Source organism: Aethalodelphis obliquidens, unplaced genomic scaffold (assembly GCF_003676395.1).
Source record: "Aethalodelphis obliquidens isolate GAN/ISIS:26980383/991018 unplaced genomic scaffold, ASM367639v1 scaffold7, whole genome shotgun sequence".
NCBI lineage: Eukaryota > Metazoa > Chordata > Mammalia > Artiodactyla > Delphinidae > Aethalodelphis > Aethalodelphis obliquidens.
In genome coordinates this window covers 5,070,541-5,096,215 of record NW_020837951.1, presented here as the reverse complement: position 1 = coordinate 5,096,215, position 25,675 = coordinate 5,070,541, and the positions used below count along the sequence as shown (strand labels likewise).

Below are 25,675 nucleotides of genomic sequence, written 5' to 3'. Positions count from 1 at the left end.
GGGCGGGCGCCGCCTCCTCCTCGCCGCCCGCCCTGCTCTCCACCCTCGCTCCCCGAACACAGCCCGCCTCCCCCTGGTAATCCTCTCTCCCTCTTCCCCCCCTCCCTCTCTCTCTCTCTCTGTCTCTCTGTCTCTCTCTCTGTCTCTGTCTCTCTGTCTCTCTCTCTGTCTCTGTCTCTCTCTCTCTCTTTTTGCAGCTGCGGGGGGGGGGGGGGGGGGGGGAGCTGAGCCTCTCCTCGCAGAAACGACATTTCCTTTTCGGCTAGCCGCGGGAATTCTGGGTAGTGTAGTTCGGCTTCTGTCTCGGGTCCAGGTGGGCTGCTCCTCGTGCCCTTTGAACTCAGCTGGCTTTCCAGGGCTCAGGGTAGGCGGGAAAGGGTTGCTGTTGCCCTGGCATTCCTGGCCTGGCTGGGTGGAAACAGTGCAGGGCTCTGGAGGTTCCAAGGCTGGGAAGTTTGGGGGTGGGGAGAGAAGTTCTAGGAAAAAGGTCCCCGTGTTTCTTGCTCTGTGCTGGGCTTCTGGGCGCCCTGACAGGTGGTCAGGCCAGTCGGGCCCCAACTGTGATAAGCACTGTACAAGCTTGATCACTTCATCCACCATCAACCACCCCTGGGTAGGAAGCCTATGGTGTGTATTTCACAGAGCAGGACTCCAAAGCTGGGAGATTCCCAAGACCTGCCCAAGGCCTCCCCCAGACGGGTATCCCCGCTGAGACCCGGGAGATCTGTGTACAGAGGTTCAAAGGGGTTTGACCCTGGATGGGGGAGGAGAGGGGGGATCGCTGTTCACCTCTCTAAGCATCTTCAAACCAGTAGCCCCACCCGCACCTGGTAACTACCCACCGCCACTCGCAAGCCAGAGCATCTTGAGTGCCAGTGAGGGCAGAGATCGGAGGAGCAGAAGGTTATGGCCACTTTGAGGTGTTTTCTCTGAGGGGCGATCAGCCAGCCAAATGACCCATCTGTACCAGCACCAGTTCAGGCCACAGGCAGGAAGTGGCCTGTTGAGGTGGCCACTGCCCCTTGGCCAGCTGCACCCCTGCCCTCGCCCTCAGCCTAATGAGGGGTCATCCCTTTCCAGGTCAGCTAGTAAGTAGTTTATTCCTAGCCCTGCTGACTGAGACCAAGGTGGGGTGGCCTCATGGTCTGCTTACAGCCAGAAGATGGGAAGAGCACGGGTCTCCGAAGGACCCCATGTAAATTTCCATTTCCAGGAAGAAGCCTTCCCTGGCCTCTAACCCACAGCGTCCTCTCCCTGCTGTGAACTCACGGCCTCCACAAAGCATTCTGCCCCTCTTTGACGCACTTCAGCCTTCACATAATTATTATGATAATAACCTTGGGGGTGTCCATCTCATCTGCCCACACCATCACCCCCGGTTCCTGGAACAGAGAAGACCCCCCTGGCTGGAGTGCCCCCTGAGGGCAGGGACACTGTCCTGGCCACAAGGACATGAGCGCCCCGTGCACATGTGCTGAGCTGCACTTGCTCATCTGACGTGACAAGAGCAGAGGCCGGAGCCCTACCTGCTCACTAAGCGGCCAGACGGGAGGTGATTTCCTGGAGTCCTTGATGCCTGTTGGAAGTGAGGTGACGCCCTGCAGCCCTGGGCTTGGTTGGCCTGGGTTTGTGACGATGATAAAGCGCTCACTGTGTGGTCTGCACTGCTGAGTGAGTATTGTCTCCGCTATCCTCCTTGACCCCAGGAGGAGGGCTGGACAGAGAGACCCAGGGGTCACGTGACAGTGGCTTTCCGGAGTCTTGGACGCACACTCAGATCTGGCCAAGTTCAAAGCCCACTTATTTCCTCCTCCAGGCACGCCGCCCTTGCCTGGGGGCCAGCCCCTCCGAGCCCGGATGGAAGTGACGTTAGAAAGCCCTGTGTCCGGTAAGTCCCACCAGAAGACTGCTTGGGTGCCCACGGGGTGAGCAAAATAGAAAACCCCTGTCCCTCGGCCCCAGAGCTGTCTCCTCTGCTACGTCACCTCCTATGCAGTACTTCATCCTGGGCTGGTTCGAGGGCCAGTTCTGCAGAGGGAGGGCCCAGGCGGCGTCTTTTTGCCAGGCTCTGAGCTGAGGATGGGACCCCCCGGGGCCAGCTCTGACGGACGGAGGGTCTGAAAGGGCTTGGCCCACGCCAGCATCCCCTGTCCTGGCTCCCCACTGGCCCTCCAAGGTTCCAGCTGCTCCCCCAGCTCTCAGCCCCTCCAGCCCTCCTGCAGCCCTGCTTCCTGCTCAGCGTTTTCTGGAGTCTGTGGGTGTTGGGCACAGACCCACGGCTGTCTCAGCATATGTGAAGGCCCGTGATACAGCCACACGAGAGGGAAGCGCTGGCGTCTGCAGAAGCAAGGAAGGGGACATCTGTTTGTGACGTGCCCAACACCACGGGGACACCCGCACGGCCCCCCAAACCTCTCCCCCTCCCTCAGACCTCAGTCTCCCCAGCCTCCTCTGCCTTGATGTCACCAGTGAATGGGAAGGAGCAGGGCTCTGGAGGCTCAGCCGCCACCCTCCTCGGGGATGGTGAACCCCCCGGTGTGGCAACTTGGGGGTGCCAAGTGCTGTCGGTGGGAAGACAAGGTCCCTCAGTTCCCAGCATGTTGGCCCGGAAAGGCCGTGAAAACCCGAAGTCACACAGCAAACCAGAGGAAGAAACAACCTGACCTCACCCAGCTGGGTTTTAACACGCAGCCCCAGTGAGTCCAGAGTCCTCCCAGGTCAGCAGAAAGAGCCGGATGCAGGGTCTCCTCACTGAGCATCGCTGCGGCCAGGGCCTTTGCATGCATCACCTTCGTGGCTCTCCACGAGGACCCCGTGAGCCAGTCCCGTTACCATCCCATTCCACAGGTGAGGTTACTGAGGCCTGGTGAAGAGGGAGGTGTGGATGGAACCCGCCCCCTGGCTCTGAGACCTGGAGGCCGGAGGATTTGATATAGCAGGCGCTCTCACCAGCGTTCCCTGCAGTTGTAGGGACCAAGATCTCAGGGCCACAGCTGATCCTCCAAGAGCTCTCAGCCTCCAAGGGTGCAGTCATCAGGAGACCGGAAAGGCACTTCTCAGGTGGGAAAATCCCTTTGTTCTGCAGATGGAAATGCTATGTGCTGGGATTCTGTTGCCCTGGGAGACAGGGTTATCTCCTTAACTGTTTAGGACCAGGCCGGAAGCCAATGGTGAGGCTTGAAATGTCCGCCTGGGAGACGCGGGGGGCAGGGTTGGAGGGCCAGGTAGGTGGCTGGAGGGGATGGTGCATCAAGGGGCAAGGAGGGGCTTCCCTGGTGGCGCAGTGGTTGAGAGTCCGCCTGCCGATGCAGGGGACACGGGTTCGTGCCCTGGTCCAGGGGGATCCCACGTGCCGCGGAGCAGCTGGGCCCGTGAGCCATGGCCGCTGAGCCTGCGCGTCCGGAGCCTGTGCTCCGCAATGGGAGAGGCCACAACAGTGAGAGGCCCTCGTACCGCAAAAAAAAAAAAAAAAAAAAAAAGAGGCAAGGAGGCTGCAGGGCCCACCTGGCACCACTGAAGCACCTCACCTCTGCAGAGAGTGGGCTCAGCCTGGCCGAGCTAGCACATCCAGGATCTCCGAGAGGGCTGGTCCCACAGCCTCCCTACAGGTGGGGAACACGGGCTGGCAGGGTCATACAGGGAGGGCTCCAGAACTAGATTCCAGGTCTCCTGGCCCCCAGGTCCCTGATAAGCTCACTCTCCACAGAGGAGCAGAGGTGTGGTATGGGGCCCTGCGCAAAACCAGTGCCTGGGGTGGCCACATTCTTGTAGGTCGTGTTAGGTTTGGGACTGACCAGCTGGCCTCCCCACCACCTCACGCCCGTGCATTCCTTCCCCAGTATTGACTGGGCACCTGGGCTGGCCGCTCAGAGACACGAGGGAACACAGCCAGGGCCTGGACACACAGGAGGCATGGTCTTCTCAGTACTCACATCCCTGTGGGCCAGAGAGATGCCAAGGGATAACTCCGAGAATGATGAACGGAGATGTTAATTAACACGAATAATAAATGGGTACAACTTCATGCTCAAAACGATTGCTATAAATCAGGACGTAGATGGGTAAGTTGTTTTGATGTGTGTGTGTCCAGTACTGAGCTTGGGGAGGGGAGGGTGAAGGACATGTGTTCCAGGGGTGTGAGGGGTGTGACGGTGTGTGAGGCAGTTAGAGTGTGTTGGTGAACGTGTGTGTAGATGAGTGTGTGATGATGTGAGTGTGTGTGACAGTGTGAGTTTGTGCGTGTCTGTGTGTGAGGGTACATGCGGCAGTTGTGTGTGACTGCTTGGGGGTGGTGGTGTCTATGTGTCTGGGAAGGTGTATGTACGTGTGTCCATGTGGGTGTGTGTATGAGGTGTGTACTGGTGTGAGTGACCACAAGTGGTGTGGGTGTAGATGAGGGAGTGTGTGTATATTGTATATGGCAGTGTGTGCCTTGTGTGAGGGTGTATGTGAGAGTGTGTGTGAGTACAGAAGGACACGTTTGTGTTCTGGTTGTGCGAGTGCATGTCTGTGTGAGTGTGCCCGATGGTGCGTGTTCACGTGTGTCTGTGAGGGTGGATGCGAGCGCGTGTGTCTGTGGGTGAGTGTGTGTCCGCGCAGATGTATGGATGTGTGTGTGATTGTGAGTGGAGGTGAGCACGTTTGTGGGTGTGAGTGGGTGGGATGTAGGATCGTGTGTGAGTGTGCATGTCTGTGCACGCGGGTGTGTTGGATGTTATTTTGGGGCTGGAGGGGATCGTTAATGTGCCTGGGGGATGGAGATCCAGGGCCAAATCGGGGTCAGGACGGGCGGGGGAGGGGTTGCTTCTCCCAGCCTGGCTCACAAGGGCGGTCCCTCTGGCCCCGCTTCCCCGTCGGAGCCACAGTTCTGAGCGAGAAACGCCTGCTCCTCCCGGGACGGCCTCTTGAACGCACCACCGTCCCCCCAGGCGAGGAGCGGAGGCTCAGCGGCGCCCCGGGTCCGGCGGCGGCGGGGGCAGTGAGAGCAGGTGCCCGCCCTCCCGCCGCCCACCCCGGTCACCTGGCGCCGCCCCTCCGCGCCCACGCGCCGCCCGCAGCATCCTCGGGCCCCCCATCACTGTCCCGCGCGCCGCAGATGCGGGAGGACGCGGGCGCCGCGCTCCGGCGGGGCCCCCCGCGCGCCCCGCCGCCCGGGCAGAACGGGGACGGAGGCGGCGTCAGCAGGCTGGGTGCGGCCCGGGATCGGGTGCGGCGCTGGGAGTTCTCCAAGGTGCTAAAATAAACCCGGAGAAGGATCAGGTTTCCCGACCGAAATAACCCAGGAGCGGCCTTAGAAATGCGAACTGACAAAGCGATCCGGGGCGGGAGCCGGCGGGGCGGGGAGGCGGTGACGAAAAATGCTTTTCTCAGGGCTGCTTCGCCGTCCTGGCAGGGACCTCCCGCCGCTGCCCCTCCCTGCTCTCCCCTCCAGCTGTGCGTCTCCCCAGAGTGGAGCTTCACACCCCTTCCCCTCCTGTTTTGGGGTCATTACCCCAAATAACCCGACTCCTCTTGGCCATCGTCTTTGATGGCAAGGTTTGTAGTAGATCAGAGTCCAGCCTTCAGAATCAGACAGCCATTCATTCAATACATATTTATTGAATGCCTGCTAGGTGCCATGCACTGCTTGGGCACCTTGCCCCACAAAGGAACAGATAGACAACAGACCCTGCCTCGTGGGCTGACACTCTGCTAGGAGGACACAGACCCTGGGCACACACAGAATAAATAAGTGTATGGCATGTGAGAAAAGAAACTGGCCAAGGAAAAAGGAAAAGAGAGGGAGAGGGGAAGGGGGGTTGGGGTGATGTCTGAATCCCAGGGTACCTCGCTGGCTGACTCCGTGGTCCAGAGAGAATCCGTTAACCTCTGAGCTTTGGTGTTCTCATGTGCACCATGGGGACTAAGAGCCTGTTTATGAAGTTGCAGGGACTGTTGACACACACGTATCTCTGAGTCTGGCACGGAGCAGAGTTAAGTACAAGTTAATGATGAATACACTCAGTAGTAGTCGTCAGCCTATCTTAAACATTTAAAGACCACAAATAACAAGTGACTACAGTGTCCAAGTGGCTCTAGGTCCCAGGATGCTGCCAGAAAACCTCTCCTGCTTTCAGGTGACAGGCAGTGTATCCAAATGCTTGGGGCAAGGGCTTTGGACTGAGGCCTGAGTCACTTCACTGCATACCACACCCCTCTCTCAACAATGGACAGTGCTACAATAGGGAGGTGATGTGGACCTAGGGCCAGGTGGGGCAGTGATTCTGGGCAGGCCAGGTGGTCTGCACGCGTGGGGCCACCTCAGAGCCATCTTTGTACTTCCCACTGGTCCTTGCGTGGGGAGAGGGCCTGACACACAGCAGACCTCAAAAAGTATTCCAGGGACCTCCAGTGGTCCGGTGGTTAAGACTCAGTGCAGGGGGCGTGGGTTCGATCCCTGGTCGGGGAAATAAGACCCCACGTGCTGCGTGGCCAATAAATAAATAAAAATAATGTTTTAAAAAAAGTGGTCCAAGAGTGAGTGAGCGAATGAGTGAGTGAAAGATGAGGTCAAGCAGACAGGGAATGGAGAAGCTGTGGGATACCTGGCCAGGAAGACAGCCCACAGGCTCAGAGTTACAGGGACCAGCCAGCCCACATCCTAACTCTGGCCTTGCCTGACCAGCTCTGGGGCCTCACAGGTGATGTCACCACTCTAACCTTCTCTTCTTCAACTCTAACAAACCCAGGAAACGTGTGGTTAGACTTGCCATGTTGGCTGGAAGTGTCTCCGACCCTGTGCTGCTCTTCCAGGTCTGAGTGCTGCAGTAGGTGGCTCAGGATGACCCACTGGACTTCATGGGGTTGCATCTGAACACACTTTTATTTGGTACTTGCCACTTTAACCACTTATTTATCTCCTGCTTTAGTGCACAGGGGTGTATATAGAAGGATAGCTAGGCCATAATAGTTTCAAATAGTCACAAAATGCAAACAACCTACATGTCTAATAATAGGGAATGGCTTACATAAAGGATGGCCCATCCACATGACAAAATGCCAAGGAGCCATCAAAAAATGATGGGTTGTCATGGAGACATTGCCAGGTTTATATATATTTTTTTGTTTATTTATTTTTGGCTGCATTGGGTCTCTTTTTTTCTTTTTCATAAATTTATTTATTTTATTTATTTATTTTTGGCTGCGTTGCATCTTCATTGCTGCACGCAGGCTTTCTCTAGTGGCGGCAAGCGGGGGCTACTCTTCGTTGCGGTGCGTGGGCTTCTCATTGTGGTGGCTTCTCTTGTTGCAGAGCACAGGCTCTAGGCACGTGGGCTTCAGTAGTTGTGGCTCACGGGCTCAAGAGTCATGGCTCACGGGCTCTAGAGCGCAGGCTCAGTAGTTGTGGCGCACGGGCTTAGTTGCTCCCCAGCATGTGGGGTCTTCCAGGACCAGGGATCGAACCCATGTCCCCTGCATTGGCAGGCAGATTCTTAACCACTGCGCCACCAGGGAAGTCCCAGCAGGTTTATATTGTTAAGTGAAAAGCGGAGGTTATTTTTTAAAGGATATATAATACAATCATATTTTAAAAGCATATATCTTTATATATATAATATATATAGGTATAGTTTGTTTAATAGATATTCTTTCTGATTATTAAAGTAATACTTGGTTGTCATAAAACATTTCAATCATTGGAAATGAGACAAGAGAGAATCCCTTTATAACCTGACCACCCTCATGTTAACAGTGGTGGTCTCCAGGCAGTAGGATTATATCTAGATCGTTAGATATAGATCATCTGTATTTATTGAATTTATTGCAGTAAGACCATAACATTTTGACAGTAAGAAAAAAATGAGGCTATCGGTAAAAGTGTGTTGTTTTATAAACTGGCTAGCTATTTCACGGGTGTTTATCCTATCTCCCCAACTAAACTGCAGGAAGAGATCAATGAAAGCATCAATTCAATGAATGAATGAATTCTAAGACTCTTGAGAAGTGGGACTGTGTGGGCTATGGTAGGTGCTCATAAAGGGATGGTGCCTGCTTCTCAGCTGTCTGAGAGTGTGAACAAGGTCACTCTAACTTACAGATGGAGGAGAAGGTCTCAGTCTGAGTGAGTGGCTCTCACCAGCCCCCTGAGGGGGAAACAGAGGCCAGGAGTGCTAGCAGGACTTGCCTGCAGTCACTAAGGTAGAGGTTGCTGAGGGGTTTGAACCCAGGGTTGTCCCAGCCCAGAGCCCACTTTTCACCACTCCTAGGCCAAAGTCCAGTCAGACTCCATGGCCCTCCCCAGCATGGAGCCCATTGTAGCCCTCAGAACCTGCCAGCAGCTCTTTCCAGGCCAAAGTGCTGACACAGGCCTCTGGGTATTAATAGCCCCTTTCTGGGCTGGGCTTCTCCTCCCCTCCTGAGGTCAGCCCAGGTCATGGGCCCCACCCAGGGAGAGTGGGGTGAGTGCCCTGGTGGACAGCTAAGTGGGCACATCCAGGTCCCTGTGGTCTGAGGCATCTGAGTCTGGAGGCCCGTGTATCCCACCCCAGGGACTTCTTGGGAGTTGGGCCTCACCTCTTTTGGGTCTCACCCCTCTGAGCTTCAGCTTCCTTGTCTGTAAAGTGGGGATGATGTCCTGACTTCACAGGAAGGTTGGCTATATGGTGTCAATAAACTAAAGCAGATAGAGAGCACAGTACACTGCCCACTACCCACGCATTCTGTGCACATCTTCATGTGCATCTGTGCAGGGTCCAGGACGAGACAGCACAGGTCATTTTGGCCACACCCAAGAGGGAGGGATGTGACACAGCCTGGGACGTCCTTCTCTGTGGGTGCGTGTTCTGAGGGGAACACTCCGCAAGAGAGGTGCCGGGGAGTCCACGAGGAGCCCCAGACTGAGGGTTCTTGGTGTCTGGCTTCCCAGCCAGGTACGGAGTGGGGGCCAGACCTTGGGGGTGAGTCCTTCTGACGGGGGCACTCAGAGGGAGAGAGGACTTTGCCTTGTTTGTTAAATAGGGACCAATTCCTGACCCACAGGCTTGAAGGCTCACTGTGAGGCAGGGACCCTTCTCAGCAGTTTACAAACGTCATCTCATTGACTTCACAACAGCTCTTGGAAGGTGGGCACTAGTGTTCCCATGTTACAAGAGGAGAAAACTAGGCCCAGAGAGGCCAAGTGACGTGCTTGAGTTCCCACAGCTAGTTGGTGGCAGAGCCCCAGGTTATTCCTCATCTGTCTGACTCTGGAGACCCCAGGCTGGTGTCCTGTGACCACAGAGCACTGGCTCCCACCCCAGGCAGCTTCCTGTCCTTGGGAGGCTCTGGCCCTGGTCCCTGGGAGGCTGTGGGGTGGGCCTGGGGCTTCACGGGGGTCTCCACGCTTGGAAGGACTCCCGCCTTCATCCCCGCTGGGCAGACAGGCCTTGGGTGCCGCGAATCATGAGACCAGGGCGTTCACCCCTGACTCTGCTGCTTGCCCTAAACCAGTGGCTTCCCCTTGAGGCTGGGCCCAGTCAGCCCTAAAAGGGCTGTGGAGCCTTTGGGTTCCTGCAGTCAGGGAGGCCAGACTCAAACCCCAAACCCTCGGCTGGGCCCTCGTGGTCTGCCCCTCTCTGGGTCCGCAGCCTCTCTTGCCCCCTCGGTCCATGTACTGCCACACGGGCCCCCAGACCTCGCAGGAGGGCAGGAGGTAGGCTCTCCCTCGCCCAGGGCCTCTCACCTGCCTTTCCTTCCGGGGGAAGCCCTCCACAACTCCCAGGCCAGGCCCGGAGCCCTGTTCTATGATCCTGCAACACATCTGCACGCTTGCAATTATTCACACGTGTCATTCGTTTAATCCCCTCTGAACTGTGAGCTTCCTGGGGACGGGGACGCATGCGATGTGTTCCACTCGCTGCAGTGTTCCAGGCACCTAGCACAGGTCCGGGAGCTCGGGAACTAGTTACGGGGTTGCCTGAAGCTGCTTTAAGTGATCCTGTCCTTCGCAAAGCTTCCGGGCAGTGGCGGCCACCTCCGAGGGGCAGATCCATTACCAACCAATTAATTACCCCTCTCTCTAATGGAAATCGAATCTTACAGATTGCCATTTGATTGAACGGTCATGAACTGAAGCCCGATTCAAGACTGATTGAAAATAGAAAAGCCCAGCCTGCCAGCTTAATGAAATGCTGTCACAGAGGGGAGGGGCTGGGCCCAGCCCCAGTGGACCCAGGGTGATGCTTTCAGTGACGTCATTCACTCCATCTGGTGTCCGGAGAGGCCTTTGGCCTGGACTCCACCATCTAGTCCATGGGACCAGGTCCAAGCTGTCCAGGCCGGTGGGTCAGGCGGGCCTGGCTCACAGGGGTCTGGCCTGCTCAGAGGGAAGCTGGTCAAAGCAGGGCTGAGTCGGGGGCCCCCATCTAGGCCTCTGGCCTGGGGCACAGCCGAGGCCAGAGCAGCAGGAGGACTACATTTCCCAGAGTCCCCCAAACCCCGGGAGCGAGCCGTTGGAAGATTTAAATAGCCCAGGCCCGAGGCAGCCAGGCTGCAGCTGTGGACGCGTCCACCTCCTGGGTGGCTCCATTGGCGCTGGCCCGCACTGGGGGGCTCGATTGGCTGCCCAGCTGGCACTGACGTTCCCTGGGAGCCTGGTGGCAGCCGGAGGTAAGCAGCCACGTGCAGTCCCGCTCTCTATATTTAACAGCTGCCGCAGAGCAGGAGGGGAGGCCGGGAGCAACGGAGGCTCCAGGCTTCTGTCTTTGGAGAGAAGGGCCTCACAGCCAGGCTGGCACCGGCCCTCGCTGGGTGACTGTCACCATGCCTGCCTCCCAGAGCCGGGCCCGGGCCCGGGACCGCAACAATGTCCTCAACCGGGCCGAGTTCCTGTCCCTGAACCAGCCCCCGAAGGGGGCGCCGGAGCCCCGCAGCTCGGGCAGGAAGGCCTCGGGCCCCTCGGCACAGCCCTCGTGCCCTGGCGATGGGGCCCGCGAGCGGCGCCAGTCTCAGCAGCTGCCCGAGGAGGACTGCATGCAGCTGAACCCCTCCTTCAAGGGCATCGCCTTCAACTCCCTGCTGGCCATTGACATCTGCATGTCCAAGCGCCTGGGGGTGTGCGCCGGCCGGGCTGCGTCCTGGGCCAGCGCCCGCTCCATGGTCAAGCTCATTGGCATCACAGGCCACGGCATCCCCTGGATCGGGGGTACCATCCTCTGCCTGGTGAAAAGCAGCACGCTGGCCGGCCAGGAGGTGCTCATGAACCTACTTCTGGGTGAGTGTGCCCGCCGTCCACCACCCACCCCGCCAGGCCCGGGGAGGGAGCCCACCCCAGCAGGACCAGCGGGGCCCTCAGAAACCGACTGGAACAATTTAATGAGGTTAGGCAGGGAGGGTGCCCCAGAAACAGGCAAGCCTCCGGCTTGGGGAAGAGAGAGCTGAGGATGCCCAGATGACAGCCCCCTGCAAAGTGAGGGCCTTGAGAATGCGGGGCCCCAGCGGGAACTTCTGAGGAAGGGCCCTGCTCTGGGGAAGGAGTAGCTTGAACCGCCGCCCCCGAAGCAGCTTGAACAGGGGTGCTGGAGGCCGTGACCTCGAGGGAAGTGGCCAGGAGTCTGGCGGGTGCTCTGCAGTGAGGTGTCTAACCCTGTAACACCCCATCCCATAGGCTGGGGTCCTTGAGTTCCTAGGCTGCTTGCAGGCAGCACTTGTGAGCTGCTCCCATCAACCCGCTGCTTGGCTCAGGGACCCTGCAAGCTGCCCAGGATCCTCCCACAGGGCCTGGGGGTTCAGGGGTCCAGTCTGGGGCTCCCACCCACTCATGGCCTCCTGGAGTCCTTACGTACCGCTTCCCTGGGTGAGTCGCTGGAGGAGAGGAGGGCCTGGTGAGCTTTGGTTTGTTTTTGCAAAGTCTTTGTCACCAGCGTCTTTCAGTTGAGCTCTGCCCTGTGCCAGGTGCCACGTGGGCGCCATGTGGAAAGCAGGCCTTCCCCTCTCTCCAGGAGGTGATGCCCAGCCCCCCTGCGGCCCACCCTCCAGCCACCTCCAGATCCCCCAGGTGCTCGGGGACCCAATGCTGCCACCCTCCACGGTGGGCCATGTTGATCTCCTGGCCCTTCCCAGCACAGCCACGATCTGGGGCACAAGTCGGGGGCGGGGGGAATGGCTCAGGCTAAGCAAACACTGACAAGGGGTCCCACTTCCAAAGGGGTGTGTGTTGGGCCACTGAGAACTGCCATCCCAGGGGAAGTTGCAATACAGTGTGGCTCCCCACTCAGGTCTCAGAGCATCTGGGGTGGACACTCTGTGGGTGGGATGTAGGGAGGGGAGAACAGCAGTTGCTCGTGCAGGAGATGGCTGGGTCTGGTACCATCAACGTTTTCTTGTTCTTATTCCTAAATGATTTACATTACTTGTTACTATGCCGAATAGTCCCATGTGACTGGTGCTATTACCATTCCCACTTTACAGATTAGGAAACTGAGGCTCCTGTAAGTAAAGCAACCTGACCAGAGCTTCAGAGCGGGAGATTTGCACCAGGTCTGAAGATCTGCACCTGACATCCAGGCCTGTGCTCTTTTCAGGCAACGTGCCCTGGGCTTGGGACAGAGGGACAGAGCAAGGTGGCCCAGGTGCTGGGCCGGGTGTTTGCGGGGGGCACAACCCTGGTCTCATTACCCACAGTTTCCCCGGTGCCCGCTGCAGCCTGACACAGAGCAGTAGCTCAAGAAAACTGTGTTGGGGGTCAGGTGTCCAAGGATGGGGGTGGGAAAGCATCCTTGAGCCACCCCTCAAACCTGCTCCCTAGACCTTGTCTGCACATTCCTTCCGCGTAAGATGATGGAGGTGGTGAAGCTGTGTTCATAATTTGCTCAGCGCTTACTCCGGGCCCGGTTTTGCATAAACCACATCATCACTTCTACAGGGAGATGATTTGTCCACAGCCACGTAGCTAGTCATTGATGGGGCCAGGACTAGAGCTGGGAACAACTCTTAACATCTTAACAGTTTGTTAAGATGCGGCTTCTGACTCTTTCCAGCAACCAGATTCTGGGGGCACAAAGGAGTTTGCTTCATAGGGTGAAGAGCAAAGTTCGAGGTGCCTCCCTTCTTGAATAAGAAGGACAGTCATTTCTAAGTTTTTAAAATCATCATGTATTGAGCTTCACTATGTACCAAGTACTATGCCCTGAATGTCCTGTATTTCATGATTTTAAAATCTTTTTAATACCGTGTAATGTAAATATTAATACACTCACTTCACAGAGTTAACTGAGGCTCAGAGGGGTCAAGGGACTTGCCCGCCCCCACGTGCCCGTAAGTGGTAGATCTGGGAAGCAAATCCAAGTCCTCCAGGCTGCAAACCCCTTGCCCCCCACCACCCTCGCCATCCGTCTGCGGGTCGGGCTTACCACGCAGTCCATGCTGAAGCTTGTGAGTAGCGAGGAGGCGCCTGGGAAGAGCTTTCTCTTTTACCAGCATCTTTGCTGGTACATCCAGGTACCGACATGACAGAGAGATAAGAGCCCGGCACAGAGCAGCTGCTCAGAACGGACAGGGTGGTCTGTGGGCCTGGGGCATTTCGTGGGGATGTGGACCCTGTAAACTGCAGCAAATAGCGAAGGCGGGTTAATCCCACAGCTCTGACCTGACCCGCCAAGAAGAGCTGCCCACACCACTCTCTGCCCAGGGAAGAAAGACCGTCCGTGGAGCACAAACTGTGCACAGATCTGTCTTTTCTTTCGTCTTTGGGGGCCTGGGCGGCCTTTCAATCCTGGAGCTCTGAGGTTGGAATGGACTTTGTCCGGGTCCTCACTCTGACCCTTACTCGATCTGCTCAAGTCAGTTCCCATCCCCGAGCTTCAGTTTCCTCATCTGTACCTGGGGCTTCAGGACTGTGGTGGGGATTCAAGGGGAGCTGGTAGAGCACTCAGCACAGTGGGTGGCAGGCAGACATGGAAGCTTCAGGGCCCTGAGGGATGAGGGGGCCCTGCCTGGTCCCGCCCGCCCTGCTCTGAGCACCAGGGCACCCAGCAGAGTCCTGAGGGCAGAGCCCTTCCCCTCTACAATTGGCACTTGGGCTCTCCTTGGCCCCAAAGCGGAAAACTCAGGAGCCTCGGGAAATGGAGCTCCAGACACCGGACCCGGGAAGAGTCCCCGCTGGGCCGGGAGGAAGTTCTCTGCTCTGGTCCCTGCGTTCCTCCCCAAGAGTGTGCGGTGCTGCCTAGACTCTGGAAACGTCCAAGCCAGAAGGGATCTTGGCAGCTGGCACAAGCTTGGCTCCAGAGTTGGCCGGACCTGGGTGCAAATACTGGCCCAGCTGTGGGAACCGGGGCAAACGACTTTGCCTCTCTGAGTCTCATTTTCCTCATCTGTCTAGTGGGCTGCTGGGACACTTCCCTGAAGCATTACACAAAAGTGCATGGCTCATACGAATGCCAGTTGAGCTTGGGCAGCAATGATCACCATCCTCATCGCCATTGCCAGCATCAAAGGAAGTCCCAGGTCCAGGGTCCCTCCAGGTCCCCTCCAAGCTCTAGACACCTGTGAGATGACCTGATCCCCTCCTTTGTCCTTCCCCTGCAACACCCGACTTGATGATCCCAAAGGGGGCCAGGTGACAGGGGACCCAGGCCATCCCCGTTCACCAAGCCCATCCTGGTTCCCCCATGGTCCTGTCCTTGGTGGAAAATGGCTCCCATGTCTTATTTCCGTGATCTATAAAAGAATCTTTATTGAAATGTCCCTGATTATAAAAACTATACATTCTTTTTTTTTCTATGTCATTTTTAAAATTTTGGTTAAATAGACATAACATAAAACTTACCATTTTAACCATTTTTAAGTGTATACTAGCATTAAGTACATTCACATTGCCAGAGCTTTTCCATCTTCCCAAACTGAAACTCGGCTCCCATTAAACACTAAATCCCCATCCCTCTCCCCACAGCCCCCAACACCCACCATTCTGCTTTCTGTTTCTATGACTCTGACGAGTCTAGGGACCTCATATCAATAGCATTATACAGTATTTGTCTTTTAATTTCTGACTTATTTCACTTAGCAGCCTGTCCTCAAGGTTCATCCATGTCGTAGCAGGTGTCAGCATCTCCTTTTTTAAGGCTGCATAATACTCCGTGGTATGGACAGACCACATTTTGTTTATCCATCATCTACCTTCTGGCTATTGTGAATAATGCTGCTATGAACATGGGTGTACAAATATCTGTTCAAGTCCGTGCTCTCACTTCTTTTGGGTATAGAAGCAGGATGGAATTGCTGGATCCTATGTTTAATTTTTTGAGGAACCCCCAGACTATCTCCCACAGCAGCTACACCATTTTACATTCCCACCAGCAGTGCAAAAGGGCTCCAGTTTCTCCACAAGTGTTCTTTGCCAGCACTTTTCTCTTTATATAACAGCCGTCCTGATGGGTGTGAAACGTGGCATCTCATTGTGGTTTTGATTTGTGCTTCCTTAATGAGGAGTGATGTTGAGCACCTTTTCACTGCACATCCTCACGGTAAGGAAAATTCAGACGACGACAGGTGATGAAGAAAGTGACTGTTTCCCTTAAGCCCTTTCCCCAGGAATAACCTCCGTTGCAGTTTGGGTCATGGGTCTCTGGATTTTTCTCTGCGCCCAAACTAGCATATCATATGCTTCTAAAATGACCTCCTGTGGCGTTTTGCCCAGCTTGGCCTCATTCTCATGGCCCTACTGGGCCTTCTGGGCTATGAACCTCCCATCTCGGCCCCACTCCTCCCTTCACACCAAGCACGAGGGGTTCAGAAACCAGAACCTGCACCCTCAGCCTGGCAGCGCCGCCCCCACCCGCCCCAAGCATCTCACAGCATCCCCTCCCCCCCAGCCCCTGCTCACCCACCCTCCATATAATCTCTTGTGTCAGCGGTCTCATCCCAGCCCACCGGCCCCTGCTCTTGGGCACAGCTCAGGTGACAAGCCCTCCAGGAGGTCTGCATAGCCTGTCCCTAGCTGATGGACCTTTAGACTCTGATCCCAAACCTTCACGGTCAGGAGCCCTCCTGCTGGAGACACCAGCGCAGCTCCGCAGAGGTAGGACGTTCTCCACCCTTCCCCCCAGCTTCACTTCTCATCATCTCAGCGGGGCTCAGCGAAACGGTCCCTCCAGGCTAAAATACACATGACATAAAATTCACCATTTTTAAGTGTCCAGTTCAGTGGCATTAAGTACATTCACATCGTTGTGCAATTGTCCCCACCATCTATCTCCAGAATTTCTTTCATCTTCCCCAACTGAAACTCTGCACCCGTTAAACACTAACTCCCCAGCCCCCGTCCCCAGCCTCTGGCAACCTCTAATCTACTTTCTGTCTCTATGAATCTGCCTACTTTAGGGACCTCATAAAAGCAGAATCATGCAATACTTGTCTTTTTGTAAAAATAACTTTTTTTTTTTTAACTTATTTTATTTATTTTTGGCTGTGTTGGGTCTTCGTTGCTGCGCCCGGGCTTTCTCTAGTTGCAGAGAGTGGGGGCTACTCTTCGTTGCCGTGTGCGGGCTTCTCATTGCAGTGGCTTCTCTTGCGGCGGAGCACGGGCTCTAGGTGCGTGGGCTTCAGTAGTTGTGGCACGCAGGCTCAGTAGTTGTGGCGCACGGGCTTAGTTGCTCCGCGGCATGTGGGATCTCCCTGGACCAGGGCTCGAACCCGTGTCCCCTGCACTGGCAGGCGGATTCTTAACCACTGCGCCACCAGGGAAGCCCCAAATAACTCTTTAAATGTGCACAAGTCATGCACCTTCATGGTAAGAAGAATTTTAATGCAGAATTACAGAAAGACACCAAAAATCGCCCTCATCAACCCACCCAGCTAGAAGCGCTGTTAACTTTTAGCGTGGTGCCTTCCAGACTTTTTTCTCTGTATAAACACATTAACATCTTATTTTACAAAAACGGCATCGTACTGTAAATCCGGTTTGGTCGTTGGCCTTTTCCACTTAAACCCTGTAGCTATCCTTCGGTGGCTATAAATACACGTCAGCTTCATCATTCGCCCCAGAGTGGCCCCGGAGAGCTCCACCGCGGTTTCTCCCGTCTGTCTCCGACTCAAGGGCATTGGGTTGGTTTGGGGTTTTCAGTGTTACAAAAAACGCTGCAGTGGACATCCTTGATGTGGGGCACATCCGTAATTACTTCCCAAGGAGATAGTCTTACAGATGGAAGGCCTGAGTCAAGGGAGGCCTGTTGGAAAGACTTCTGAGTCTGAAGCCAGATGCCCTTCAGAAAGTTTAGACCGATTTACAGCACCCCCACAGCACTACCGGGGCTGGTTCCCCAGCTCCCGGAGAGGCCAGAATGGGGGATCAGAGGCCAGAAGAGCTGGGACCCCCTCCTCCCAGCCCCAGCCAGTAAGAGGTATCGGCTCTGTCTTTGCTCCTTGCAGGGTCCATAGCTACCCCTCCCCCACCCCTAGCCCAGCCTTATTGCTGCCGAGCTGGTCCCATGGAGCACATCTCAGGGGAAGCAGCTGAGCGTGAGGGGCCATGAGGGGTCGTCCTGGCAGCCCCCCAGCCAGGCTGAGAGAGAATAGTGGCCACCAAGGCAGCACAGCAGGGCCTTGAGAATGGGTGTGCTTCCTGCAAGGAGGGTTCAGGCATCTCAGCCCCCCGCTCCGTGAGAGGGGTGGAGAGCGGAGATTATTGGGAGGGAAGGCGTGAGAGGTGATGGGGCCCAGCCCTGCAGCCCAGGCGGCCCTCAGAGTAACTTCTGGAATGATCCCCATTTTATCAACCAAGGGAGAAACCTCAGCGGGAGAGACGTGCCAAGGTCATGAAATTCACAAGCAGTCGACCTTGAGGCCGGTCTCTGATCCTGGAGCCCAGGTGTGCAGCCTCTGCCCTGAGGCCCAGGGAGGGTAGGTGAGCAGCCCGGGTCACACAGCAAGTCGGGGCAGGTGGCGCGGCTTCGGCCCCTCCTGACTCTGGCCCCTGAGCTTGCTGCCAAGAGGACCTTTCCCCACAGGGGCCCCCTGCCCCCCTCCCATTCCAGGAGGGAATGTAGGTCAGGGAGCTCAACAGGCCGTGTGAGTGGAATTCACGGAGCCTTGAGTGACGGGGCCATTTGCTTCTATTTCTGGGCCCCAGATTATGCGCTGACAGTGTCAGAATCAGAGTCACACGAGGGATGGCCATGGTGCTGGAGGGGGTGCGAGCAGCCTGCGGGAGTGGGGGGAGGGGCTGTGAGTGGAGCGGCGAGGCCCCGGGGGCCACCAGCTCTGCTGGAGAGCCGTCCCCCCATGGCCTCTTCTACACCCAACTCTCAGAACCAGGGAGCAGCAGTGTGATGTGGGGAGAGGCTGTGGGCGTGCCACACCTTGAAAGGAGCCCCCGTGTTAACGACTGCACATCTTCCCCACCCTCACCGCCCAAGCCACCTGGCACCCTGCCAGCCTGGTTCACCAGCCCCAGGCCTGGCCCTCGCCTGCCATACTCAGGAACCAGCGAGGCCCAAGACCTGCAGCTCAAGTGAATGAATGAACCAAGCACAGGCTGGGCCGGGCCAGCTGGACAGCCAGGCTGACCCGATGGTCCCGAGAGGCCCAGGTCAGTGGGGCCATCCCCACCTCATTATGGCCGCGAGGGACAGAGCCAGCCAGGAATAGCAGATTCCCAAAGGCCCAGATGTGGGGTTCTCAAGTCACGGCACACAGCCAGCCCCAGAAGCCTCTCGAGGGGGCAGGGGAGGGTCCCCCACCCCCCCAGCTTCAGCCACGCGGCGGCCTCTTTCATCTGCTCACATACTGAGTCTCTGTGTATACCTACGTTGGGGAAACGTGTTTTGCTGCTAAAACAGTTTGAAAGGTGTGGGTCTTGACAGCCCACGAGGAGCAGTGGGACACCTGGGGAGGCCAAGGTACAAGCCCGCCTTGCCTTCAGACACCACGCGGGAGCGAGGCCCTGAGCATGGCTTCCCTCCTGGGCAGCCCGTGGACGCACGATGCTGCCCCTCCCTCCCGCCTTCCTCCTGAACCCAGCAGCTTTCTCTGGGCACCTCTGCTGTGGTTTACACTCGTCTGGGAAGGCAGATTTAAATCGACAGGAACTTGCCAACTTGCTGAGCCCTGGTTTTCAGCTGAGAAACTTGGTCACCAATTAGATAGATGACCCACACCTCCCAGTGGCTAGTGTCATGGTTTGATCTGCCTTAGGGCCTGATCCTGGCCCCCATTAGCCCTCTCCAGACCCTGGCCCAGGATGCTCTGACTTTCCTCCAGGTGGTGAGGGTCTCGGAATTTGGGCCACATCATTTTTTTTTTTTAATTTTATTTATTTATTTATGGCTGTGTTGGGTCTTCGTTTCTGTGCGAGGGCTTTCTCTAGTTGCGGTGAGCGGGGCCCACTCTTCATCGCGGTGCGCGGGCCTCTCACTCTCGCGGCCTCTCCCGTTGTGGAGCACAGGCTCCAGATGCGCAGGCTCATTAGTTGTGGCTCACGGGCCTAGTTGCTCCGCAGCATGTGGGATCTTCCCAGACCAGGGCTCGAACCCGTGTCCCCTGAATTGGCAGGCAGATTCTCAACCACTGCGCCACCAGGGAAGCCCTGGGCCACATCATTTTGATGCTGGTGAGACCTCAGAGAAGGAAACCCTCTCACCAATGCCCCTGTTTGATGACACCCAGCCTGCAGGGTCTGAAAGCCTTAAGTTGCTTACCTGGGTCAGGCCAGGCTGGGGCTTAGGAGTAATAACAGCAGCTATGGCATCAAACGTCCCATACCAGGCTGTTCGAAATACTTCGCAGACACTAAGGAGCTCATTTCATCCTGTGATAACCCCTGTTACAGGTGGGTAGACGGAGGCTCTGACGGGTGAAGGGACTTGTTCTTAATGAGCAGAGGAACTTGAACCCCACCTGTGACTCTGAAACCTGCAAGTTTAACCCCCCACCTGTGAACTGCCTCCTCCCCAGGTGGAGAGAGTCTGTCACAAGGTGAGGGAGGGGCAACTTTCAAAAGCCTGGCCTCCTGCCTGGGCTGCTCCGTCAGCCTCAGGGTCCCTGGGGTCAGGTGCAGCCGCCTCCCTCCAGCTCCCACCTGCCCTGTTGGTCCCTCCCTCCTGCTGGGACTGTGACCCCACCCCCACCCCCCCACGGGCTCCAGATGGCTCCCAGCCTGGGCCTGGCCTCCACCTGGGTCAGCAGCATGCAGGCTGGGAGGCCTGGCTCCCGGGAACCAGTTGCCGTGGAAATACGGGGCGGGGTGTGGAACAAGGTTCCCTCCCTCCCTTAGGCTCCTCCCCTCATGGCCTGGCAGCCTCTGCATCCACCATTTCCTGCTTCTGCCCCTTCCCTGGCTGCTCCGGCACATCCCAGGGTGGGCAAACGTCAGCTGGCCCTATGGCTAGTGAGAGGGGCAGGCCCCAGGGAGGCCAGGGCTTCACATCCCAAACCAAGAGCCCAGACTGCGAGCAGCAACCCTGCAGAGGGCAGGAAGAGAGTTCTGCACTGACCAGGGAGCGCAGTGTTACCCGGGAGCAGTGTAGACATCCAACGCTGGGACCGTCAGGTAAATAAGCCAGGGCATCTCGGACGCTGCAGCCATGGGTGTCCCAGGGGGTTGTGAGCCGGCATCTTTCAAAAGCAGGTTACAGAACGTTGTGTGTAGAGCACGTTACAGCTTTTATTAAATCTACGCTCTATAGATGGAGAGAAGGTTCTGGAAAGGTGGCTGCCTCTGGGTGGCAGGATTACAGGTGATTTAAAAATCTTATTTTGTCTTCTATTTTATAAATTTTCCACAGTGAACATCTATCGTGTCATTTTTTTCCCAAAAGTTTTTTTTTTGTTTTTTGGGGTTTTTTTTTTTCATTTCTGAGCAGCAGGGGTTGCAGCAGCAGTTTCGGTATCTCCTGTAAAGTTTCCAGGGAAGTTCCCAGAGCCAGGCTGCACTGAACTGGCATTTGGTCATAATCCTCCCCCCTTCTCTGGCCCTCCTGGTGCGCCAGGCACCCGGGGGGACCACCTCGTCTCGTTTGCTGGGACTTCCCTGTTTTAGCCCTGAACTTCTTATGTCCTAGAAACCCCTGTGTCCCAGGCAAACCCAGGACAGTCAGTCACCCTGTAGGCACTGTGTCAGACCCCGTCTGGGAGGCAGGTGTTTGGGATACCTTGTTACAGGTGGGGGAAGTTAGACGACTTGTCCAAGGTCACAGTCAGGAGGCTCCGAGGCTGGGACTCGAACCCAGGTCTCTGTGGCACTCGCAAGCCCCCACTTTGGCTGACCGGGTGCCACTGTGATCAGCTGGATGAAAGTGGGCCCTTGGCGTGGGCCTTCGTCTAACGGCACAGAGAGGCAGAGCAGCCTCTCCAAGGCCACACAGCGGGGTGGTGGTGAACAGGACGGACAGAGATCCAGTTCTCCCCCAAGCTCCCCAGATGGGAAAGGAGCCCGCCCCTCTGGCTCCGCACCCCAGGCCAGCGACTCAGCTAACATTTGGAGACTGCCGTCCTGTGTCTGACCCTGGGCATACGCCTACGAACAGAATAGATTTGGCTTGACCCCCCTTCTGTGAAGTGATGGTGGTGGGGAGGAAGTGAGGGGTTAACCCCAAACCTCTCACCACCCAGCGGGTTCCTTAGTTGCGGCTGGGTAAGTGCCATGAGGAGAGCGTGGGCTGTCTGGAGGGCAGGGAAGGCCTCGCTGGGGGTGTGACGTTTAGGCTGAGGCCTGGCAATGACGGAGAAGTCAGAGGGAGGGAAAGGGAAACATCCAGAAAGAAGGAGGAGCAGGCAGGGGTGCTCCAACCTCCAGGGCTTCGTCTCGTCTTCTGCAAAATGAGGACAATATGGTATAGCTGCCATGGAAAACGGTCTGGTGGCTCCTCAAAAGACTTTACATAGGGAATTCCCTGGCGGTCCAGTGGTTAAGACACGGAGCTTTCGCGGCTGAGGGCCCGGATTCAATTAATTCCTGGTCGGGGAACTGAGATCCTGCAAGCCACGAGGCTCAGCCAAAAGAAAAAACAAATTATACGTCGTTAACACGTGATGGAGCAATTCCGCCCGTGGGGATGTGCCCCAAAGAACGGAAAGCGGGTTCTCCACAAATACGCATACACAGATGTTCATAGCAGCATTATTCACAGCAGCCAGTATGTACAGACAACCCAGATTCCATCAGCAGTGAATGGATACACAAATTGTGGCAGGTCCAGACAATGGAATAATAGTCAGCCATAAAAAAAGGAATTAAGTTTTGATACCTGCTACAACATAGATGGGCCTCAAAAACATTACGGTACGTCAAAGAAGCCTGATGCAAAAGGTCACGTATTGTCTGATTCCACTTACATGAAACGTCTAGAAGAGGCGGATCCATAGAAACGGGAAGCAGACTGGTGGTTGCCAGGGGCTGGGTGAAGGGGGGACAGGGACCACCTGCATGATGGGAACTGGGTTTCTTTTTGGAGCTCGATAGAGGTGACGGTTGCACAACATTGTGAATATACTAAATGCCGCTGAACTGTACACTTAAAAATAGTTAATTGTGGGGCTTCCCTTGTGGCGCAGTGGTTGAGAGTCCGCCTGCCGATGCAGGGGACACGGGTTCGTGCCCCGGTCCGGGAAGATCCCACATGCCGCGGAGCGGCTGGGCCCGTGAGCCATGGCCGCTGAGCCTGCGCGCCCGGAGCCTGTGCTCCGCAACGGGAGAGGCCACAACAGTGAGAGGCCCGCGTACCGCAAGAAAAAAAAAAAAGTTAATTGTGTGTTATGTGAATTTCAGTTCAACTTAAAAAAGATGGCAATGGTAACACCCTGTTCTGGGGACTGGCGGGGGCTTCAATGAAGTCCTTTGAGAAAAACCACCAGCCCAGGGCCCCATTTGTCAGGATGAGATCCTCTGACGGGCCCACAGTGGCCCACAAAACCCCTGATCGCCACTCTCTCATTCAGCACTTTTCTCTGTCCGGATATCCCAGGGAAGGGCCTTCCAGGTAGAGGGAACAGCACAAGCAAAGGCCCCGAGGTGGGAACCTGCCCGGAGGCCCGCGTGGTTCAAGTGAAGGAAGCCCGGGCGCAGTGGGGGGAGAGCACGCAGGAGGCGGCGCTGACGGCCTTCGGGGCCTCTCTCTCCTGCCCACAGCCCTGCTCCTGGACATCATGACGGTGGCTGGCGTGCAGAAGCTCATCAAGCGACGCGGCCCGTTTGAGACGAGCCCCGGCCTCCTGGACTACCTCACCATGGATGTCTACGCCTTCCCCGCCGGACACGCCAGCCGCGCGGCCATGGTCTCCAAGTTCTTCCTCAGCCACCTGGTGCTGGCGGTGCCCCTGCGCGTCTTGCTGGTGCTCTGGGCCCTCTGCGTGGGCCTGTCTCGGGTCATGATCGGCCGCCACCACATCACCGACGTCCTCTCCGGCTTCGTCATCGGCTACTTCCAGTTCCGCCTGGTCGAGCTGGTCTGGATGTCCTCCAACACCTGTCAGATGCTCATCTCCGCCTGGTGAGCCGTTCATCTGCGGCTCCGGGGCCGGGGGTGGCCCGAGGGGCAGCAGGAGGACATAGGGCTGGCAGGGGAGGGGGGACCAGGCAGCCCCAGCCCATCTCCCCGTGGGCCGGTGGAGGCTGGTGACCTCAGGTGGGCCCACCAGTGACTGGCACGTCCCTCCCATCACGCTGGGTGCCCCCTGCTCCTTCAGTCAGACCCTGAGTCCCTCTGTGGACGGGCTGGGGCCCAGCCGTGCGGATAGCCCTGCCCCGCTTCTGCTCTGGAGGTACCAGGTGAGAACCGGGATGGCGGGAGAGGGGCCGAGTCTCATCTTGTCCTTTCACCATCACGACTGTTGAGTTCCTGGCTGTGCCCACCTGACCACAGCACACCGCCCAGCGAAATGCCCACAACCCACCACCCAGCACAGGTGCCATTGCCATTAATGGTCATCGATAGCTTAGGGCAGTGCTTTCCAAAGGGTGCCCCACCAGACACCAGCCTGCAAGACACGTTGGGAAGAGAAATGGTCTTGTGGTCAAATAACTTTGGGAAATGCTACACACTCTGTTGGACATTCACGAGGGCTGGGATTGTCGTAAAGGCAAAAGTCCTGTAGAAGAGCTTCCGTGGAATCTTGTTTAATCCATGTTTCCTAAACTTATCTGACTACAGAACCCTTTTCTCAAGGAACAGCTATTAACCCCCCCCAGGGAACCGCATTTCCCCAGACGCATTTTGGGAGATGCAGCCCAGGAGCGGAAGGGCCTGAGGCGTGAGCTGGCCTCTCCCAGCGCTGGGCCCCAGAGCCCCGGGAGGCCAGGTGTCTGTGCCACCGCCTGTGGAAAGCCCAGGGCCCACGGGCATCGGTGCCGCTTTGGCCCCCAGGGGCCGGACTCCGTGTGACCTAATAGGTCGTTTCCAAGTCAGCCGTTCTGGACGTGCACTTCATGTGACAATACAGATGTGCAAACAGGCCCTCTCCTGTGTGTTTTTTTTTCCTCGTTTGATGCAAGATTCCAGGTGGGAGAGTCCCTGTTAACATGGGGGTGGGGAGTGATTTCTTTACCCCCAGTCAGGCCACGGTGTCAGGTGGTCAGGGGGCAATGGGCTCCTAGGCGTTTCCGGGCTGCCTGGTCCCTTCTCCCTGAGAAGCCCTGCTGGGGCTCCCTCCATCCCCGGGCCCTGCACTGGCCACCCTGCCCAGGGCCTGCGTCGTGATTCGTTTGGAAAAAGCCCTCACTGTGGTGCTAAGGGGCTCTCCCCTGGGGGCCAAGACCCTCTCACTCCCCGCTGACCCAGACCCTGCCCCCAAGGAAGTGGTCGCTACCAGGACAAGTGGGCTCAGGGCGAGGTAGACATTAGCACCGACAGAGGATGGGTTCGTTTCCTGTCTACCATAAGGAGTAACCACAGCCAACCGCGTGGCTTAAAACAACAGGAGTGTGTTCTCTCTCAGTTCTGGAGGTTAGAAGTCCAAATTCAAGGTGTCTGCAGGGCCACGCTGCCTCTGAGACTCTGGGTAGAATCCTTCCCCGCCTCGTCCAGCTTCCGGTGGTGGCCGGCAATCCTGGCTGTGGCCACGTCACTCCAACCTCTGCCTCTGTCGTCACAGGGCATGCTGCCTGCGTCTGTGTCTTCCTCCTCTTTTGTTTTTTTTGGCTACACGGTGCGGCATGTGAGATCTTAGTTCCCCGACCAGGGATCGAACCCGTGCCCCCTGCACTGGGAGCACGGAGTCTTAACCACTCAGCTACCAGGGAAGTCCCCATCTTCTCTTCTTACCATGACAGCAGTCCTATTGGATTAGGGCCCACCCTACTCAGAATGACCTCATCTTAACATCTTAATCACATCTGCAAAGGACCTTTCCAAACAAGGTCACGTCCATAGATACTGGGAGTGAGGACTCCAACATCTTTTGCGGGGACACAGTTCAGCCCATAACACGCAGGATCCTTTGGGGGGAAAGACAACTTCGTCTCCCAGCCGCCCCACTGGGACAGGACAGGGGTGTAGCACAGTCCCATCCGAGGGTCCAGCTGCTGCTGACGATGAAGGGCATCGGACCTCCTGGGCCCAGAGCCCTCTGCAGGTCCAGCCCTCAGGCCTGAATACCTTCCCCTCCCGCTGCAGATCCCACACCCTCAGGGGTCATGGTCCCCCAAGACCGATGGCCCTGCAGGTGGGACCCAAGCCGCCCCTGCTCGCCCTCCCAAGGCTCCTCTCTGGAGCCTCCTTCGCGTCCAGCC

At 56.8% G+C, this 25,675-nt stretch overlaps 2 protein-coding genes across 4 annotated transcripts in view; both read left to right on the top strand.

Moving 5' to 3' along the window:
• The window catches only part of NUP214 (nucleoporin 214), a 144,497-nt gene extending 141,700 nt beyond the window's left edge, over positions 1-2,797 (top strand). The window contains exons 41-42 of one of the 2 annotated variants that reach the window (XM_027104499.1): positions 1,817-1,888; positions 2,692-2,797. In XM_027104499.1, coding sequence (XP_026960300.1) covers positions 1,817-1,867 — 51 coding nt within the window. In that variant the 3' untranslated portion in view covers positions 1,868-1,888; positions 2,692-2,797. Of the gene's footprint in view, positions 1-1,816; positions 1,930-2,691 lie in introns of those variants that run through there. The other variant, XM_027104498.1, reaches the window with a different exon arrangement.
• Positions 2,798-3,153: 356 nt separating this feature from the next.
• PLPP7 (phospholipid phosphatase 7 (inactive)) lies at positions 3,154-24,401 on the top strand. Of its 2 annotated transcripts, none has more exons than XM_027104508.1 (4): positions 3,154-3,224; positions 3,840-4,061; positions 10,667-11,230; positions 23,078-24,401. In XM_027104508.1, exons 2-4 carry the CDS (start codon positions 4,058-4,060, stop codon positions 23,440-23,442), a joined length of 933 nt encoding a protein of 310 aa, XP_026960309.1. In that variant the 5' UTR covers positions 3,154-3,224; positions 3,840-4,057; the 3' UTR covers positions 23,443-24,401. The 2 variants fall into 2 exon arrangements, with proteins under 2 accessions (XP_026960309.1, XP_026960310.1); XM_027104509.1 differs by having other exon boundaries at positions 10,060-11,230.
• The last annotated feature ends 1,274 nt before the right edge of the window (positions 24,402-25,675 follow it).

Excerpts from the sequence above, each read along its gene's own strand:
- PLPP7 (XM_027104508.1), top strand. Across the intron at positions 11,231-23,077 it reads GCTCATGAACCTACTTCTGG|CCCTGCTCCTGGACATCATG; the intron begins GTGAGTGTGCCC and ends TCCTGCCCACAG.